This window comes from Eriocheir sinensis, chromosome 10 (assembly GCF_024679095.1).
Source record: "Eriocheir sinensis breed Jianghai 21 chromosome 10, ASM2467909v1, whole genome shotgun sequence".
NCBI lineage: Eukaryota > Metazoa > Arthropoda > Malacostraca > Decapoda > Varunidae > Eriocheir > Eriocheir sinensis.
Window position 1 is genome coordinate 13,070,913 of NC_066518.1, and position 20,444 is coordinate 13,091,356.

Below are 20,444 nucleotides of genomic sequence, written 5' to 3' on the forward strand. Positions count from 1 at the left end.
TCTCAGGGCCAAGCGATCGTAAAGCATGAGTGTGGACTCTTATGCAGTGTTAATAGAGGAGTTCTGTGGGTGGTGTGTCCTGCCCGCCCACGAACCCTCAGTCTTTGTCCCACTCATCGGTAATAGCAACACTAGGGCGAGTATCGTTCCCTTAGGCAGAAGAGGCGCGGTAATTGCCATTAGGCGCTACAAAAATGGGACTTCACCGCTTCCCTTTGGCCTGCGTGCGTGTGTTTGACGGAGCTTCTCATTATTCACAGCTGGCATGAATTTTACATTTCCATAAATGTTAAAAGCTAACATTTACGGGATAATGAGAGGCTGTTTCCGGCTTCCTGTTGTAGCACGGACGGCTCCACACTCGCGCCAGGATGTCCACTAATCACACGCCGCCGCGGGCCGAGGCGTGCTGGCGCGATGCTGCGGGAGCCAGACGAAAAAGTGGCGCCGCAGGGATGCCCCGTCCGCCCTACCTATAGGACCTAATGGGACCTAATAGAACCTTCAAAGCTAGAGGGCAGCACCACACTTATCGGTCCTTCTGTGTGCAGCTAGTAAGGGAACAGACAGAGGGACCGACAAGAAGGCTACAGTACAGCCCCTACAAAGAAACGGCTTTCAGTTCCTCATTCCTACTTTTGATTTCGTAAATATGTCAGTACTTATGGATTCATTTACTCTATCCACCTCCTGCTTTATACTCTTGTTTCTTATTGTATTGTGCCACATGGAATAATTTGTTTGGGTACATAGAAATAGTCCTTTGTGAGCATGAAGACTTTTTCAGTATTCTTGTAATATTTCCACTTTATAAGGATTCATTTCCTGGCTTATTAGGCTTCATATTGCCCCCAGAGCACATCCATCCCCCTTACCCATCCTTTTCCACCCCGCATCCCCTTCACCTAGCCCTTTCCACCCCACCTTCCCCTTTCACTCAGCCGTTCCCACCCCACCTTTCCCCTTCACCCAGCCGTTCCCACCCCACCTTCCCCCTTCACCCAGCCGTTCCCACCCCACCTTCCCCCTTCACCCAGCCGTTCCCACCCCACCTTCCCCCTTCACCCAGCCGTTCCCACCCCACCTTCCCCCTTCACCCAGCTGTTCCACCCCACCTTCCCCCTTCACCCAGCCGTTCCACCCCACCTTCCCCTTCACCCAGCTGTTCCACCCACCCACCTTTCCCTTCACCCAGCTGTTCCCACCACCTTCCCCTTCACCCAGCTGTTCCCCCCACCTTCCCCTTCACCCAGCTGTTCCACCCCACCTTCCCCCTTCACCCAGCCGTTCCCACCCCACCTTCCCCCTTCACCCAGCCGTTCCCACCCCACCTTCCCCCTTCACCCAGCCGTTCCCACCCCACCTTTCCCCTTCACCCAGCCGTTCCCACCCCACCTTCCCCCTTCACCCAGCCGTTCCCACCCCACCTTCCCCTTCACCCAGCCGTTCCACCCCCACCTTCCCCTTCACCCAGCTGTTCCCACCCCACCTTTCCCCTTCACCCAGCCGTTCCCACCCCACCTTCCCCCTTCACCCAGCCGTTCCCACCTCACCTTCCCCCTTCACCCAGCTGTTCCCACCCACCTTCCCCTTCACCCAGCTGTTCCCACCCACCTTCCCCCTTCACCCAGCCGTTCCCACCTCACCTTCCCCCTTCACCCAGCTGTTCCCACCTCACCTTCCCCCTTCACCCAGCCGTTCCCACCCCACCTTCCCCTCTTCAACCATCCTTTTTCACCTCGCTACCGTCTTCCCTAACTTGTGTCTGCTTCTCGTGATGTAATTAGGTTTCTGCTCCGCGCCCCTCTCTCACTTCTTCCCTAGCTAATGCGTTACTAAGTAGGAAATAATCAAGTTAGCAGCATCCATAACTTCTATTACCTTTAACTTTTATGCTTCTGCTACTGAAAACGAAGGGAAGGGGGGGGGGGATGAGGGAGGGGATAAGGGAAATATACATGAAGCTGATACGGGATATTATATTATGTGGCAATTCGGTAGTTTCCTTCTCGGGATATTAAATTTAGTGAGTGGAATTATTAGTGTGATGAATGTCCATATATATTCATCACGAGCTGCTAAATAATTGCAGTGTGTTGGGGGAGTGGTGTGGTGGGACCCGACTGTCTGCGTGTGGGAGTGAGGGGGGGATAGGGGAGGGCAGAAGTGAGGAGGGGGGTGTTTTGTAAGTGTAGGGGAGGAGGAATGGGGGAAGAGAATAGGGGTAAGGAGAGGAGGTAAAAAGAAAAAAGAGGGGAAGGGGAGGAGTAAGGGGGAAGAGAGAAGGGAAAAAGGTAGAGAGAAAGAAGAGATCTGTAGGTAGGGGGAAGAGAGAAGGGGAAAGGGTAGAGAGAAAGAAGAGATCTGTAAGTAGGGGGAAGGAGGAAAAGGAGGAAGAGAGAAGGGGAAAGGAAAGGAGAGAGGAAGAGGAGAAGGGAGGTCTGTAAGTATATAGGAAAGGGAAGAAGAGAAGGAACTCAAGAGGAAGGAGGTAAAGAAGAGAGGAAGAGGAGGAGGGTAGGGGGAAAGAAAAGGAGGAGGAGAGAAAGAAGATTAAATGGCGGGATATCGTCGTCCATCACAACAAAACAATTAAAGTATTAGCCGCCACGACCCATTTCGATCGGTGTTATAATTTCTCTTTATCGCTTCCAGTCCGTCAGGTTCGCACGTCATCGTCCGCGGCCCTGGCAGAAGGAAGCCTCTCTCTCTTTCTCTCTCTCCTCCTCCTCCTCCTCCTCCTCTTCCCCGGCGATGGGTTGGGTCAAGGCAGTTTTTGTTTTCATTTCATCTCAATCTATTTTTCATTAACCGCCAACGCCATTAAATATAATCACGGCCTGAACGATTATTCGGGATCGACACGGAATCTCTCTCCTCGGGGTGTCCTAAGCCGTTGTGATCCCCGGGGCTGAGGCGGCGGGCGGCGGCGGTGACGGGGGCGGCGCTGACGGTGGTGATGCAACTGCCCGGCGATGTTGCTATTGGAGGCGGGTATTTCGGGGAGTGGGTATATCAGGTAGAGTGAAACCGCAATGGTGTACGTAGCTCTAATCGTTCCAGAAAGCCTTAACGCATTTCTAAGCAGCGGTTTAAGTGGTTGATTGAAGTCACACCGCATTTCCAAGTATACGGAAGTTACTGAAGCCATGACGCATTTCTAAGCATCTGAGGGCACACGATATTATGAAGTCTTATAACGGGGCGAGAGTTTCTGGCCGTTATTGTGACCTTGAGAGAGAGAGAGAGAGAGAGAGAGAGAGAGAGAGAGAGAGAGAGAGAGAGAACGAAAATAAAAAGAAAGGAAAAGAGAAAGAACGAACTGTAAAGAAGAGAAGAAAAGAAAACGAAATACGAATAACGAAAAAATAAAGAAAATAACTGAAAAAGAAAAAGAGAGAGAGAGAGAGAGAGAGAGAGAGAGAGAGAGAGAGAGAGAGAGAGAGACCCAGCATCCGCTACCCCTTCCACAGCTGCCTCGCCGCCATGAAATTGGAAAGCTGCAGTTAATAATCCCGGCTTCGACTCTTACTGGGGAAGGTTATCTGAGGGGCTCACGCGGGGACGGGACGCGGAAGGAGGCTGCTGGAAGGTCAGGTCAGATGAGGTCACCCGTAAAATTGGGGGAAAAGTCACCATTTATATACCTAACATACATACAATAACACACACTTTACACACGAATTCACTTGACATACGCGAAAGGAGACTTGCTGGAAGGTCAGGTCAGATGAGGTCACCCGTAAAATTGGGGAAAGAGTCACCATTTATATACCTAACATACATACAATGACACACACTTTACACACGAATTCACTTTACATGCGCGAAACGAGACTTGCTGGAAGGTCAGGTCAGATGAGGTCAACCAAAAAATGGGAGAGTCATCATTTATACCTATCCTACATAGGGAGACACACAATAATACTAGGAAGGAGACTTGCTAAGAAGGTCAGGTCAGGTCAGGTCAGATGAGGTCAACTGCAAAATGAGAGAAAAATCATTCATCATTTAAACCTAACTTACATACGAAAATACATATACCTAACGTAACATACATAACATACATACACTATATATACATTCAATGATATCAAGATTGGAAAGATTGGTGGAAATTGACCTCTCTCACCCGCTCATCTTTTTTTTTTTTTTTTTTTTTATCGGAGTGAGCAACGTCTAGCGAGCTTTGTTTTTGGTTGTTGCTTTTCATTTCATTCATGTTATCTTCCTGTCTGATATATCTTTTTTTCTGCTCTTTTTTTCCTTCATCTCCATATTTTACCTCCCTGTCTTTCCTTACTTCTCCCTTATCTGCCCTTGTTTTCCTTTTTTTTCCTCTCTGTTTTTTGCCCTTGACCTTCCTCCCTCCCTTGCAGCAAAAAAAAAAAAAGAGATAAAAAAAGGAAAAGAAAAGAAATACACCAGCACAATATACCCACATCGGAATGGTTCAGAGGCAATATATAGTTCGTTAATCCGCCATTCCGGTCTTCGTAATTACTGAATGCGGAATTAATATTGGTAATCACTGGCAGACGGACTATTATTGTATCAGAGGGGGGGATCGAAGCCTGACTCATGGGAACGCGACACAAAGGCTTGACTCTACCACTACACCACCGGCCATTGTGTTGTTACTCCTCGTCAAAACAACACAAGCAATAGAGGAGTTAGTAGACATTAGCGAAGTACTTTGACCAGAACGGCGGGAGTAGTACAGCACAGAGGAGGAAGAGGAGGAGGAGGAGGAGGAGAAGAAGAAGCATATAAGAAGCTGGAGGAGGAGAAGACAATGGGAGAGGTGGCAGTAGGGAAGGAAAACATCTGGACGGGAGCAACACAAGCACAGAGGAGGAGGAGGAGGAAAAGAAGGAAGAAGAAGTGAAGGAGAAGGAGAAGACAATGGAAGGAGAAAGAAGGGAATTTCAGCTTAGCAGGAGTAGCATAAGGATAAAAAAAGGAGAAGGTACAAGAGAAGGAGGAGACAACAGAGGGAGGCAAAAGGAAGGGAAGGGAAGGCTAGGAAGTCAGACTGCCACACTAATACCACCCTCACCTCTTGGGCAGGCAGGCAGCATATATGGGGGTGCCGGCCATTTGCCTAACAAGCGCCTGATGTACGGTAGCCGGCTGCTTTATTTCCCTGCTTGTTTCCGCGCTCCACTAACCTCGTCTCTCTTTGCCCTGCAGGCGGGTCGGTGTGCGGGTGGGTCTACAGCTCCCTGGTGCTCACCGTGGCGCTGCTCGTCTACTGCAACGCCCTCAGCTGCAGCTTTGTGTTCGACGACATCTCCGCTATCAAGGAGAACCGCGACCTTCGCCCACACACCCCAGTAACCAACCTCTTCCTCCACGACTTCTGGGGCACGCCGATGCAGAAGGTAAGGACTGTAATGACTTGAAGGGACTGTATTTAGGGGTGACTGAAGAATGATTTTGTTGCTTTTTTTTGTGTACGTTTTACTCTGGTGGAGTTTTCCTTCTTTCTTGTTCTTTATTCTTTGTGTATCTTGTGTTCCTTCATTTTCTGGTACGTGTGTGTGTGTGTGTGTGTGTGTGTGTGTGTGTGTGTGTGTGTGCGTGTGTGTGTCTGTGTGTGTGTGTGTGTGTGTGTGTGTGTGTGTGTGTGTGTGTGTGTGTGTGTGTGTGTGTGTGTGTGTGTGTGTGTGTCTTTGGGACGCACACACACACACACACACACACACACACACACACACACACACACACACACACACACACACACACACACACACACACACACACACACACACACACACACACACACACACGGTTGCCTTGGTAGTTTCCAGCAGCAGCAGCGAATCGAATGAACTCACGAAAAAGGACAAAAAAGAAATAAATAAATGAATAAATAGCTTTTAAAACATATCAAAGCATATTTTTTAAATGTAATAAAAACCCATTTTTACTACCATCGAACTTATGATATTGAAAGAAAAATATGTATACAAAAAGAACCTGCACTGATAAACGATTGAACTATCTGAAGGGGGAAAAAATAACGTTTGCACATCAGGAAAAATCACATGCCAGATAAAATCGTTTTGATGGATCTGACTTTTAGAGAGAGAGAGAGAGAATTACATAGAATTACATAGAAAATCAGACCACACAGACCCCATGGTCCAGACTAGGTGATCTGTCCTTAAACCTAAGTGATTCTACATTAACCAGATGGCTCCAAAACGTTGCTTTTCTACTCGAGAGAGAGAGAGAGAGAGAGAGAGAGAGAGAGAGAGAGAGAGAGCGCAAGCGAGAGTGAGAGGGATTGAAACCAGGAAGGATTAATGGAAAAACTAACTCAACCCTCTGATAACATTTTTGGGCCGGCTTAACGCGAGCTATGATATTTTCATTAAGAGACTCGTAGACGGAAGAAAACAAACCTTATCACCAGTTTAATATACTCACTCATTTCGACGTGCGCGGAAAGTGAATGGGATCGGGGCAGAAGAGAAGAGAAGACAGAAGAGAAAATAAAGACAAATAATGAAGATGAAGAGGTGAGGATCGAAGGATGGAACATGAAGGTAGAAGAAGGGAGGAAAGGAAGGGAAGGAAAGCCGTAGGGGGAGAGGTATAGTTTAAGAGGAAGAAGAGAAGTAGTAGTATATAAAGTTAGTAAAAGTTTGAAAAGAGAAACGGATTGAAATGAGCAGGCGGAGAAAGACGGAGGGAGGTAAAAGAGGAAAGTAAGAAGTAGGAAAGAGAATGGATATAGAAGGAGAGGTACAGGCTTCAGGAGTAGGATATATGGTTAGTAAAAGTATTGATAGAGGAAGGGATTGAAAACGACATATAGTGAAAGCCGAAGGTAAAAGAGGGAGATATGAATAAGGAAAGAGAGAAGACATGAGAAGAGGAAGGGGAATAGGATAAAGAGGAATGATCACGCAGGGAGAAAGCGAATGAATACAGGAAAAGGAGGAAGAGAAGAAGCATGAATTAGAGAGGGAGGGAGGAAATATTTATGAAGAGGAGACTTGAGAGCCACATTCAACATTTCGGCGTCCAAACACACATTTATTTTTTTTTTTTTTACAGCAAAGTAGACAGCTCAAGGGCACACAAAAAAGGAAACAATAATAAAAAAAAGCCCGCTACTCGCTGCTCCTAAAAAGAATCCAAAGAAGTGGCCGAAAGAGGGGTTTGATAGGGCTTTCGTAGGAGTTCTGGCTATTTCCATGAAGGGTAGTTTTATGACTCTGGTGGCAGTTAGACGAAGCTTCTGTACCATGAACGTGAAAAAAAAGAAACATTCATGAGGACCCAATTACTCTCCTTTTGGGACTTTGGAAATAATCAATGTAAGGAGCGGAAGCATAGTTAGCTGTATGAGCCTGGGGTGTTAATTTGACAAAACCTCTGTACCATGAACGTGAAAATAGAAGCACTCATGAGAACCCGGTTGATCTCATTTTCGCCCTCTGGAAATAATTAATGTAAGAAGCGGAGACATAGTTAGTTGTATGAGCCCGGGGTAGTAATTTGACAAAGCCTCTGTACCATAAACGTGAAAACAGAAGCACCCATGAGAACCCGATTGACCTCCTCTTCGCCCTTTGGAAATAGCTGATGTGAGGGGTGGAAGGAAGCGTCTGAGAATACCGACTTAAAGGATGTTCTAATAAAGTCTGGGTGTGAATAAGGTGGCAGGTGACCAGATTTACTCATTTTGTGACGTAGAGCATTTTATTTTTTTATTCCTCCTTCTGAAAACCGGTCTTTGTGATTTTTAAGTTCCTGTTCCTTCTATAACTGCCTTCTGCTTGCTTCAGGATTCTTTTTTTTTTTTTTCTTATTCCTACTCTCTCTCTCTCTCTCTCTCTCTCTCTCTCTCTCTCTCTCTCTCTCTCTCTCTCTCTCTCTCTCTCTCTCTCTCTCACACTTCGTTCTCGTCGCATTCTTCTTTGATCCCATGCTCTTCTTCCTCCTCCTCCTCCTCCTGCTCCTCCTCCTCCTCCTCCTCCTCCTCCTGCTCCTCTTCCTCCTCCTCCTCCTTCGGCAACCTATTCCTTCGGTCGTTTCCCATTTTCTTTGTCTCCTCGTTTTCTTTCTTCCTCCGTCCTTTCCGAAAACGTTCTTTCCTTAATGGCTTGGTTTTCTTTTTCGTTTGATCCATTTTTGCCGACTGTTTTATCTCCTTTCCTCCTCCTCCTCCTCCTCCTCCTCCTCTTCCACTTTCACCTCTTAAATTTTCCTTATATTCCCTCTCTCCTTCCACTCGCTCCCTCTCCATTTTTCTCTCGATTTTGTTTTGTTTTTTTCTTTTTAAATCGTGCATATTCTCTTTTTCTATCTCTCTTTTCTCTCCCACTTCTTTATTATTTCGTCTTTTGTGTTCTCTCTTTCTAAAACATTATATTTCCACTCTCTTCTCGCCTCGTTAATTCCCTTTCCACGGATAAATTCACGCTCCACATATGTGCTTTTTACTTTTTTTTAACTTTTCCGTTTTTTACTTCTCTTTTTATTCCTCTCATAATCCCCCTTTAGCCTCTCTCGCTTCCTTTCTCTCTTTCGCTTTCTCTATCGCTATGTATCTTTGCCCTTCCTCTCTCCCTCTTTCTTTCTTTGTTTCTTTCTATCACTCTCTATTTCTAACCCTCCTTCTTCCCTCTCTTTTGATGTCTCTCTTTTTTCTCTATCTCTATTTGTCTTTCTGTATCTACTTGTCCCCTTTCCCTACTTTTCCTCCCCTTTATTTCCACCATAATCGGCCTTTTTTTCCCTTTATTTCATTATCTTCCTGTCTTATGTCTTTGTTTTTCTCTCCTCTTATTCCCTTTCCTCTCCTTTTTCTCCATTTTATCCGCGTTTACTTTTTCCTAATCTTCCCATCCTTCCTTTCAGCTTCCTTTTATTTTTCTCTCTCATATCGTATATACCTTTTTTATTACTATTACGTTTTCCTCCTTTTTCTTCTGCCTCATTTCCTTTCCTTCAATATATGTTATCTACGGTTCTTTTTATATGATTTTTTTCTTCCATTCTTTTCTTCATTTTTTCTTCTTCCTTCTTCAGCTTTTTTTTATCCTCCTCCTATTGCAGTTTTTCTTTATTACCTACTCTTCCTTTCTTCTTTTTCTCTCTTCTTTCCTTTCCTTCAATATATTCCTATAATTTCTTCTTTTCCTCCTTCTTTTAACTTTCTTTCCTTTCATTTTCCTTTCCTTCCTTTCTTCCGTCCATCTTTTTGGCTTTCATTTTTTTTTATTTCCTTTCTTCCTTAATTTCTTCTTTTATCTTGCTTTTCCTTCCTTTTCCCATTCTTCCTGTTTTTTATGATTTTTTCCCTCCATTCTTTCCTTCACTTTTCTTTTCTTCTTTCTTCCTTCAGCTCGTTATGTCCTACAAATTGCCGCCTTTTTCCTCTCCTTTATCATCGTTTTATTTATGTCCGTCCGTCCTTTCACTCTTTATTTTTTCCCTCCCTTTCTCCCTCTCTCTTTTTCTTCCTCTCTTTCTCTCGGTTCCAAAAGAATTCTCTCACACCACAATTCTTGCCTTTTGTGTTCGAGTCCCATATATTTCCCCGGGTTCATCTTCTCTCTCTCTCTCTCTCTCTCTCTCTCTCTCTCTCTCTCTCTCTCTCTCTCTCTCTCTCTCTCTCTCTCTCTCTCTCTCGCTCTTATCATTTCGTTTAGTATTTTTTTGTGTGTGTGTGTGTGATTTTCATCGTCTTCTCTCTCCCTCTTTTCATCTTTTTTTTCCTCCCTTCTCTCTCTTTACCCTCTTCTCAGAATCCTTGTCTCCTCTATACTCCGCAGTTCTCTCTCTCTCTCTCTCTCTCTCTCTCTCTCTCTCTCTCTCTCTCTCTCTCTCTCTCTCTCTCTCTCTCTCTCTCTCTCTCTCTCGCTCTCAAGTCTCTCATCCCTTTTCACTGATCTGCTTACCTATTTTCCTCTTCTCCCTTCCTGGAATCCTTCATCCCTCTTCCCTTTGTTTATCTTCCACTCTGTCTCCCCACCCATACCTGCACCTATTACCCCCCTTCCCCATCCCCTCTTCCCCTTCCCCTCTTCCTTCTCTTCCTAAAGCCCCAATCTCTTAACCTTCCCTTTCCCCTTTTACATTCTCGCCTCTATTTAACTTAGGAACTAGAAACAACGGGCTACATATTCAAGTGAGGCGATGTAATACAGACACTGGCACGAGTTTCTTCTCAAACCGAGTCATCCGCCACTGGAACAATCTGACCTCAGAAGTAGTAAATGCGAATAGGCCATCAACTCTGAAAAATCGAATCGACCGTTATTTTGCTGCGTCGGGAATAAATTGAATTCCGAAGTGCTTTCATCTGCTCTGTCGGCACCAAGTGACTGTCGGGCAACCATACAATGAGCCAATAGACTTTCTGTTGCCTGCTTTTCCATGTCTCTCCTCCCTTTTTCACATCCCTCCCTCATCTTTCCCACCTGACATGTCTTCGCTGCGTCCCTTTTCCAGTCTATTGCTCGTGAGGGCCAACAGCCGCCCTTATGAGGTATCTTTGCTCTGCTTCATCGTCCTCCTCCTCCTCCTCCTCCTCCTCCTCCTTTTTCTTCACATCCTGCTTCGTCTCGTTTTTGTCGTCATTGTTCTTCTCCTCCTCCTCCTCTTCCTCGTGCAATATTTTCTCTCCTGTCTTTACCTTAATTTTCTTTACCGTTCTCTCTCTCTCTCTCTCTCTCTCTCTCTCTCTCTCTCTCTCTCTCTCTCTCTCTCTCTCTCTCTCTCTCTCTCTCTCTCTCTCTCTCTCTCTCTCTCTCTCTCTCTCTCTCTCTCTCTCACATACGTCTTATACTTGTTTCTCCACGTGTGTGACCTCGCATGACCTTCCCTGACCTGAGATGACCCCTTGGCACTCTCCTTTGGTGTCTTATGAGAGAGAGTGCCACCCCGCGCCGGGAGATTGTGGCACTTGAGTGAGGCGGCAGCCGGATGATGGAGCAGGAGAAGAGGAGAAGAAGAGGAGGAGGAGGAGGAGGAGGAGGAGTAGGAGGAGGAGGAGGAGGAGGAGGAGCTGGGTGAAGAAGAGCTGGTTTCACTTAAAGGTTCAATGGGAAAAGTGGAAAGAAGAGAAGGAGGAAGACGAAGAAGAAGAAAAAAGAAAAAGATGAAGAAGAAAAAGAAGAAAAAGATGAAGAAAAAAGAATATGAGAGAGAGAGAGAGAGAGAGAGAGAGAGAGAGAGAGAGAGAGGGAGAGAGTCTTCGTTCTGGGGGATGAACTGAAATAAAGATAGAGAGAAGAAAATAAAAAAAGAGCGAAGAAAATTAGTTGAAGAAGACTTAAGCAAGAGTTTCTCGTGTGTGTGTGTGTGTGTGTGTGTGTGTGTGTGTGTGTGTAGATGAACTATAGATATTAATGAACAAGTCTTCCTTTAACAATTCGTAGGATCATTTTCGTATTCAAGTAGTTAGTTTGTTTGTATGTTTGTTCCTTACTCCTTGACGTGCGTACTAACAGGGGTGGGTACGTACGAAACGGTCAACCTCCTCCTCCAATTCCTTAATGTTTAGAAAGTACAAAGTGGGAGAGGGGGGAGAGGGGGGAGGGAGCCGGGAGGTCAATGACTTTTTAACTACATACATGAAAGGAAACAATCTCATTCCAACTGCCATTTCCACCTCTCATTTTTCCCTCCCTCTCTCCCTCCTTCCCTCCTTCCTTCTCTCCTTTCTCTCTCTTTCTTCATTCTTACGTCAGTCCCCTTTCCTTATTTCCCCTCTTTGCCTCCTTTATCTCCCTACCTTCCCCTCTCCCCCTTTCTCTCTCCCTCCCTCTCTTCCTCCCTTTCTCTCCTGCTTCATCCCTCCATCACTCCTGTTTCCCCCCCCCCCCCTTCTCTCTCTCTCTCTCTCTCTCTCTCTCTCTCTCTCTCTCTCTCTCTCTCTCTCTCTCTCTCTCTCTCTCTCTCTCTCTCTCTCTCTCTCTCTCTCTCTCTCTCTCTCTCTCTCTCTCTCTCTCTCTCTCTCTCTCTCTCTCTCTCTCTTCTTTTTTTGCCTTTCTACTCGTGACTTTCTCCTCTTCTTCCTCCTTGATTCTCCTTTTGTCCCTCTCTCCCTCTCTCTTTCTCTCCCTTATTCCCTTTTTTTTTTTTTTCTCTCCTTGATCCTCCTCCTCCTCTCCATTTCATTCTTTCTTTCTCTCCATCTCATCCCTTCCCCTTTCGCCCATTCATCTTGGCTCTTTATTTTTTCCTTCTCTCCGTTTCTCCTCTCTTCTCCCTCCCTTCTTGCTCCCCCTCCATCCCTCCTTTATTCCTCCGTTTTTCCTCGATATTTCTCTCCGTCCTATTATCCCTGACTTGGTTTTATTTCTCTCCCCTCTCCATTCTTCCTTCCTTCCGCCTGTATGTCTCTCCTTTCTTCCTTTATTTCATTCCTTCCTTCCTTCCTTTCTTCATTCCTTCCTTCTGTATATCCACATTTCTTCCCTTCTCATAACAGTTCCTTCTTTTTTCGTTTCCTTCCTTGTTATTTTCCTTCTTTAATTTCGTCTCCCTTTCCTCAAAATATCCTTCCCCCTTCTTCTCTTTCTCTCCCTCTCTCTTCCCTTGCTTTTATTTTCCTCCCCTCCATCTTCCCTTCTTTCTGCCTCTAAATCCTTTCTTCCTTTCTTTCAACATTTTTCTTTCTATAAATCTGTCTCTCCCTCTCTCTCCCTATCTTATTCTCCTCTCTCCCTTCCCCCTTGTCCCTCCTGCCACCATTTATTCCTCTTCCTGCCTTCCTTCCTTCCTTCCTTCCCGTCCCTCGTTCCTGCTGCCGCCTTCACTAGTTAACTGGTTCCTGTTATTGGTCGTCTCCCTCCTGTTCCTGTCGACGCGAGGCAGTTAGCTTTTTGATTTAGGTGTCGGGGTGTTTGTTTGTCGCTGTCGTTTGTGTCGTTGTCGTTTGTTGGCGCTTGGGATCGGGGCGTCGTGGTGAGCTGTGTTGGTGGTGTGTCGCTGCGTCTCTCTTGGGTTCCTCTGCGGCGGTGGTGTGGATGTTTCGTATATAAAGACTGACGGCGTTTTGAGCGTTCATGATTCTTCTTCGATGTGCACCTTGCGTGACTGTGTGTGTGGGGGGGTGTAGGGAGGGGTTGTGGGGGACTGTGTGTGTGGGGGGGGGGAGAGGGGAGGGTAGTTTCGTGTGTGTGTGTGGAATGTGGTATCTCTTTTTCACCAATTTTTTTCTCTCTTCCTTTAGTGTTTTCTTGTCCTCGGAAATGACTGATAAATAGAGAGGAAGTGTATGAAGGAAGAGATATTAGAAGTGGCCTTTGGTTTTGGTGGTGGTGAAGGTGATAGTAATAGTAGTAGTAGTAGTAGTAGTAGTAGTAGTAGTAGTAGTAGTAGTAGTTGTTATTAATTTTCTGATTACTGCTGTTGTTCTTAGTGGTGATGATGATGTTACTAATGGAAGGGGCTGTCATACATAGATGGTGATAGCGGTAGTGTGTATGGTGACTGGTGGTGGTGTTGATGGATGCGTTGGTGGTAATGGTGACTGGTGGTGATGGTAGTAGTAGTGATTGATGGTGGTGATGGTGACTGGTGGTAGTGACTGATGGTGGTGGTGGTGGTGGTGTCGCCCGCATAAGCCCGAAGGAGTCGATTGAGGGAGATCTTAACTTCCTGGGCTGGCGGTCGTAAAGCATAGCACCGCTCCACTTCCTTCCCCCCTCCCTGCCCCCCCGTTCCTCTGTTTCCCTAAGCTCCTACGATGGGCCTTTCCGCCTCCGCCCCTGACTTACTCCCATCCCAGGGCTTCCGCTATCTCAGGCTTCACTAAGCTCTGAAATAATGACGCCCTTCGATTCCCAAAACTTCCCCTCTTTTTCTTTCTCTCTCTCGAGCTCTGTTGGTCTTGGTCCTCTCGGTTTCAGTCTCGTAAGTTTCTTTTTGGCTTCCTTCATCATCTGGTCTCTTTGGTCTTTTTTCTTACCGTTGTCCTGTTCGTCCTTTTCGTTCTCCTTCTCCAATGTTTTCTATTCCCCCCCCCCCCCTCTCTCTCTCTCTCGTCCCGCCTCCTCCTCCTCCTCTGTTTCCTTCCTAATTATTATTGTCTTCTTCTTTTCGTCCTCCTTCCTCCGTCTAATTATTGTTTTATGTCTCATCCGCTTGATTTTCTTCATTATCGTTGGGGTCCTTTTTTCTTCTTCCTTGTCCATTTTCTTCTTTTCCTTCTTTCTCTTTCTTTTAGTATTTTTTTTTTCGTCTTCATCATATTATTATTATTAGGCATCTTGCTCCTCGTCTTATATGTCCTCCTCCTCCTCCTCCTCCTCCTCCTCCTCCTTCTCCTCCTCCAAGTCTTTGAACCTACGCCGTAGCTAATCTTCCTCAATCACAAGTGGACTCAACAGTCTTCATCTTCTCTCCTCCTCCTCCTCCTCCTCCTCCTCCTCCTCCTCCTCCTCCACCACCACCACTTACTCTTCCTATCTTTTCTCTTTCGTTTCTCCTCGTCCTCGTTCTCGTCTTCCTCCTCCTCCTTCACTTACTCTTCCTCTTTTATCTTTCGTTTCTCCTCCTCCTCTTCTTCTTCTTCCTCTTCCTCCTCCTTATCGTCACCTTTGTCTCTTTGTTAACACGTTGATGTCGTTGTTTTCCTCCTTCTCCTCTCCCTTCATTTTTTCTTTCCTTTCCTTGTCCTGCCACCTTCTTCCTCCTCCTCCCCCTCCTCCTCCTTTTCTCACACCTCCTCCTCACTAAGTATTTCTGTATATATAAGAAGAGGGAGGAGGAAGACCTTGTAATGGAGTCGCCTAGGGGAAGAGAGAGAGAGAGAGAGAGAGAGAGAGAGAGAGAGAGAGAGAGAGAGAGAGGGGGGAGGGTGGCAGGAGGAAAGCGAAGGGGGTGAATAACGGTGGAAAGTTAGGAAAAATGGAAGAGAAATGAAGAGGAGGGGGAAGAGTGAGAACAGGGAGAAGAAAAGGGTGAAAGGAAATGGGAATAGGAAGAGAAAGGAAGAGGAGAGAGAGAAAAGGAAGGAAGGGGGAGGGGGAAGGCGAGGGAGAGGAAGGCATGAAGGTAGGGGGAGATCAGAAGGGAGGAGAAAGGGAAAAATGAAATAAAACAAAACAAAATGAGCGGGAGGAAAGAGAAACTGATAAGTGGAGGAGGGATGGAAGAAAGGCGAAAAAGAGTAAGAATGGAGGAGAAATGGGAAGTAAGGAGGCGGATAGCAGTGGGAGGAGGAAAGGAAAGAGAGAAAGAAATGGAGAACGAACAGAGAGAGAGAGAGAGACGAGAGACGAGACGAGAGACGAGACGAGACGAGGAGAATAAAGAATAAAGAATGAATAACGAGATGGAGGCGATTTATAAGATAGTAATGAAGAGAAATATGGAGGAGGAAGAGAATGGAGAACATGAAGACGTGGAGGAAGAGATATCCGGCTAGAAAGGGAAGGAGAGAAAGAGGAAGAAATCGAGACACAGATTGGAAGGAGGAACAGGGAAAGAAGAATAACAGGTAAGAAAAGAGAAATCGAGAAATGGAATAAGAACTGAAGGAAGGGAGAGGATAAGGGAACAGAGGAGGAAGGAAATGTAAAAGGGTATTAGGAGCAGAGAAGGAAATGGATGATTGGAAGAAGGGAAGGGTAGGAGAGGATAAGGAAACAGAGAAAGAAATGAAGAAATAGGGAAGAGAAGGGGAGGAAAAGTAGGAGAAGGAGAAGGAAACAGAAGATTGGAAAAGGGAAGGGGTAGGAGAGGATAAGGAAACAGAGAAAGAAATGAAGAAGTAGGAAGGAGAAAGGGAGGAAAAGTAGGAGAAGGAGACAAGATTAGAGGATAAAGAAACAGAAAGAAATGATGAAGAAAGAAGGAAGGGAGGAAAGAAAAAGTAGGAGAAGAAGATTACAGAAAGAAGGAAGGGTAGGAGAGGATAAGGAAACAGAGAAAGAAATGAAGGAAAAGTAAGGAGAGGGGGAGGAAAAGTAGGAGAAGGAGAAGGGAACAGAAGATTGGAAGAAGGGAAGGGTAGGAGAGGATAAGGAAACAGAGAAAGAAATGAAGAAATAGAAAGGAGATGGGGAGAGGAAGGTAGGAGATGATAAGGAAACAGAGAAAGAAATGAAGACATAGGAAAGGGGGAGAGGAAGGTGAAGGGTATAGTAGAGAGGAGGTGGAGGTCATGATAGCGGTTAAGGACAGAAAGATGAATAAGAGAAAAAGAGAAGAAATAGAGAAATGGGAGAAGAAAGAAAACAAAGAAAGGTCGTAGAGAATAAAAGATAGACAAAGAAATTAATAGAAGGGTGGAAGGAGGGGGTAAAGGTATGAGAGACAGAGAAAGAAATGGAGACGAAGGAGAAGGCGGGGTGGGGGGTGGGGAGGGTGGATGTCATTTTATTAGTGGTGACCAAGGCTGTGTTGACCCGTGGCTGCAGGGCCTCGCCGGGCAAACACTACCCAGCTGGTTCACGCCTCGCCGACAACTAGCCAGAGTCCACACGAGTAACCAGGACGTGTGTGTGTGTGTGTGTGTGTGTGTGTGTAAACTCGAAAGTGAAAATGGCGTAAAATTAAGTAGCAAAAAATAACAAAAAAAAGACGTTAGCGTAATGGAACGGAATGTTAAAAAAATCCAAGAACGAAAAATCACGGTTATTAACAATGAGAGAGAGAGAGAGAGAGAGAGAGAGAGAGAGAGAGAGAGAGAGAGAGAGAGAGAGAGAGAGAGAAACCACGAATAGAACAGAACAGCACTAAAGTAAAATAAAAGACATACAGACACAGCAACAAAAAAAATAATCAAGATATTAAAACTCCAATAAAATTAATAAGAAAATAAAAATTACATCAACTCGATAATAATAAAAAGATAAAACCCTTTAGTCTACATGAAAATCGGTTCCCCGTGAGTTTGATGATGTTATTACTTTACAACGGCGCCCCTGATTGATGTAGCCCCGGAGGCTGTGAAAAATGGGGATGGGGGGGGGGAGAGGAGGAGGAGGAGGAGGAGGAGGAGGAGGAGGAGGAGGAATAAAGGACGTGAGTAGTATAGGCTGTGAGCTTGGAAGAACAAAGGGGGGGAGGGTAAGGAAGAGGAGGAGGAGGAGGAGGAGGAGGAGGAAAGAGATTTGTTTTGATCTGATACATTTATTAATATATACACATACATATAACAGTATACATATATGGTCTCAAACGGATGTAGGTACCTTTGTTGACCTCACCCCAACCCTGCTGTATTGTGCCCTAACATTACCTTACATTAAATTACACTATATTTCTGTACACTGTGACACATCCAGTACTCTTGTTATTGCCTTAGGATACACATGACATCTTTACACATTCCTGTCATCTCTTCTATCTTATTAAAGGGAAGGGGGTTATGAATGAGGTGGTATAGTAGTAGGATAGAGACTGGGGGGGTAGGAAGAGGGGGGGAGGGGAAGGAGGTTGTAGTAGTAATAATATAGAGAGATTGTTGTAGGGTTAGGTAGGACGAGGAGGAGGAGGAGGAGGAGAGGGGAAGGAAGCAAGAGGAGGAGGAAATGGGGAAGGAGGAGGAGGTATATGGCATAGATTGAGGGGTTAGGTAGAGGGAGGGGGCGGAGAGGGTTTAGGTAGGTAGGCATATAGAAAAAAAAAGGAATCAGGGGGTTGGGAAGCAGGGAGAAAGGTGAAAACGCCGATGTCAATTCCCTCCTCATTAACCTGCTGACGATATAATAGATGTTAAGGTTCACAAGAGGAAGTAAAAGTATATATCAATTTTTTTCTACTTTTTTTGTTTGATATTCCTCGATATTATAAACTCTTCTTTTTTTCCCCTCCTCGATTCTCATTTCAATCTTTTTTTTTCTTTTTTTCGATACAAGAGTTTTTTTTTTTTTTTTGTATTTCTATTTTCCTTTTTTTTTTTCCCTTCTTTTTGTTATGCTGCCGGAGTCGTTATAATCATGGAAATCGTAATCGTGTCTCCTAATGATTTATGATCCGTAATTGCATGTGTTAATGTGTGTGTGTGTGTGTGTGTGTGTGTGTGTGTGTGTGTGTGTGTGTGTGTGTATTGTTGTTGCTGTTGTTGTTGTTGGCGTATAATTACCTCCCATTCGATGCTGTTTTAATTTTCTAACTTCGTCCGATTTTGCTAATAGGAAGTAATGCCGGACAGTTTTTTCGTGTAATGTTTTTAATACTACAGTAACGCCTTTTTCCCTCTTCCTCTTGTATCATCATCTTTCTCCTCCATCTTCCATTTCTTCCTACATTCTCTTTTTTTTCCGTCATATTCCTCGTCTTCCTACCTTTTTATTTTTCTCTGCCATCTTTCTCAACTTGCTAACTCTTATTCTCTTCCATATTAATCTTCTTCCTTCATCTCTTTTTCTCCTTCATCTTCCTCCTCTCTCTGCCTCTTCTTTTTTTCTCCATATTCTTCGTCTACCTACTTCTTTTTTTTCTCCTCTATAATCCTCGTCTTTTTCTTCCATCTCCCTCTTCCTACCTTTTTTTCTCCTACTTCCTCATCTTCCTACCTTCTTACCTCTTCCTTTTCTATATCTTTCTCATCTTTCGACTCCCTTTCTTTCTCCTTCATCTTAATCTTTTTTCCCACCCCTTAGTTTTATATTCCCCTCCTCCTCTCACCTTCTCTTTGTTAACTCACTATACACGCTGCCGGGGAAGAGAGAGAAACAGTTGCGCCCTTACCTTCCACGCGACGGGCTGAGGATTCATTATTGATAGTTCAGCCACGGTTCCGAATGTGGTTTTCTGTATTTCATTCCAATAGGTGGACGGCCGACCGACCTTTAACCGAGCAACTTTTCTCTCTCTCTCCTCCTCCTCTCTCTCTCCTCCCAAGACTCACCAGCAACTCCCCGCGTCTCCAAAGCCTGCCAGCGAGCCGAGCCAATTTAGGCCTATCGAGTTAGCGTGTTCCCTCTCCCGTTTTTTTATTGATCAAAGAGAAAGACGAGAGTAGAATAAAACCCTAAGTAACCTGAAAATAGTAAAAATAATACTACCCGAAAACAAAATTAATAAAACAAATGTAATAAGTATACTAATAAAACTAATAACCGATTTAAGCCTGGTGAGTTAGCGTGTTCTCTCATCTTTTTTGTGGGCCAGACAGCCAAGAGCGCAATAACAGCTATATGCCTAAAGATAATACAATAATAAAACCCTCAACACATAATACAAACATCCCAAGAAGCTGCTGCCTAGTGAAACCAAATTGTCGAGTCCGTTTTGGCGTTGGCTCCCGCGGGTCCATTTCTCCCCTCTGCTCTGCCACACAATCCCAACACCTATTTTTTCCTCTCATATGTTACCTATAGCTTACATATGAGAGGAAGAGATAGGTGTTGGGACTGTGTGGCAGAGCAGAGGGGAGGAAAGATCCCGCGGGAGCCTACGCCAGACCGGGCTTGACATATTTAGAAGACTAGTGTGATCGAGGAGTTAAAATGAAAACTTACTAAAAAAAGCGGTGATCGTCTTTTTCAGTATTTCTTTTCCGTTCTTCGATGTTTCTTTGGCATTTCTAGCCTGCTCACTTTCTCAACACTACCTACACAGCGAGGACAGGGAAGGAAGGGGCGCAACACTCCAGTAGAGAGAGAGAGAGAGAGAGAGAGCGCGCGCGGCAGGACGTTAACAGAACCTAACTCGCCTAACCTTGCTATCGCCTCCGCTGCGCGCCACGGCCAAGTTCTTTGAAGTGGACCTAACTTATTTATGAACGGCCTCGAGCTTGTCTTAGAAGTAGGGTTGCCTCGGTAATAGACTTGAAGTTGAGCCTACGCTACTACCACTACCACTACTACTACTACCACTACTACCGGCGTGTGTGGGGGGGAAGGGGGGAAGGTCCGTGTGTGTGTGGGGTGGGGGGGGAGGTCTATGTGTGTTGGGGGGAGGGGGTCCGTTTATGTGTCGGAGGAGGGGAGGTTTATGTGTGTGTGTGTGTGGGAGGGGGGTTCGCGTGCGTGTGAGTGTGTATGTGTGTGGGAAGGGGAGGTCTGTGTGTGTGTGTGTGTGTGTGTGTGTGTGTGTGTGTGTGTGTGTGTGTGTGTGTGTGCTCCACTCTTGCCTCTCTTCACTTAATGGGTTACTAACTGAAGAGGCTACACACCGTACAACGTAGGTATTGATGCCGTGTGTGTGTGTGTGTGTGTGTGTGTGTGTGTGTGTGTGTGTGTGTGTGTGTGTGTGTGTGTTTTAAACCAGAGTCCCGCAGGCTAAAGCTGTACTGTGCATTCCTTCTTTCACGAGAGAGAGAGAGAGAGAGAGAGAGAGAGAGAGAGAGAGAGAGAGAGAGAACCAAACACCAAATAAAAAAAAATAAAAAAAAGACGTAGCAGTAAAAATTATCGAACTCTTAAACCTTTTTCGATATATATTTTTCTCTTGATATTTGTTTTCTCTCTCTGAATAAATAACTCTATAGATAATGTCACGAACACCCGAACACACGC

The 20,444-nt window shown here is 45.3% G+C and overlaps 1 protein-coding gene across 1 annotated transcript in view; it reads left to right on the plus strand.

The window, feature by feature from the left end:
- The first annotated feature begins 25 nt into the window (after window positions 1-25).
- Window positions 26-20,444, plus strand: part of LOC126996347 (protein O-mannosyl-transferase Tmtc3-like) — a 274,512-nt gene continuing 254,093 nt past the window's right edge. The window contains exons 1-2 of the mRNA XM_050856717.1: window positions 26-119; window positions 5,194-5,384. Of these exons, the coding sequence (XP_050712674.1) occupies window positions 26-119; window positions 5,194-5,384 (285 nt within the window). The remainder of the gene's footprint in view (window positions 120-5,193; window positions 5,385-20,444) is intronic.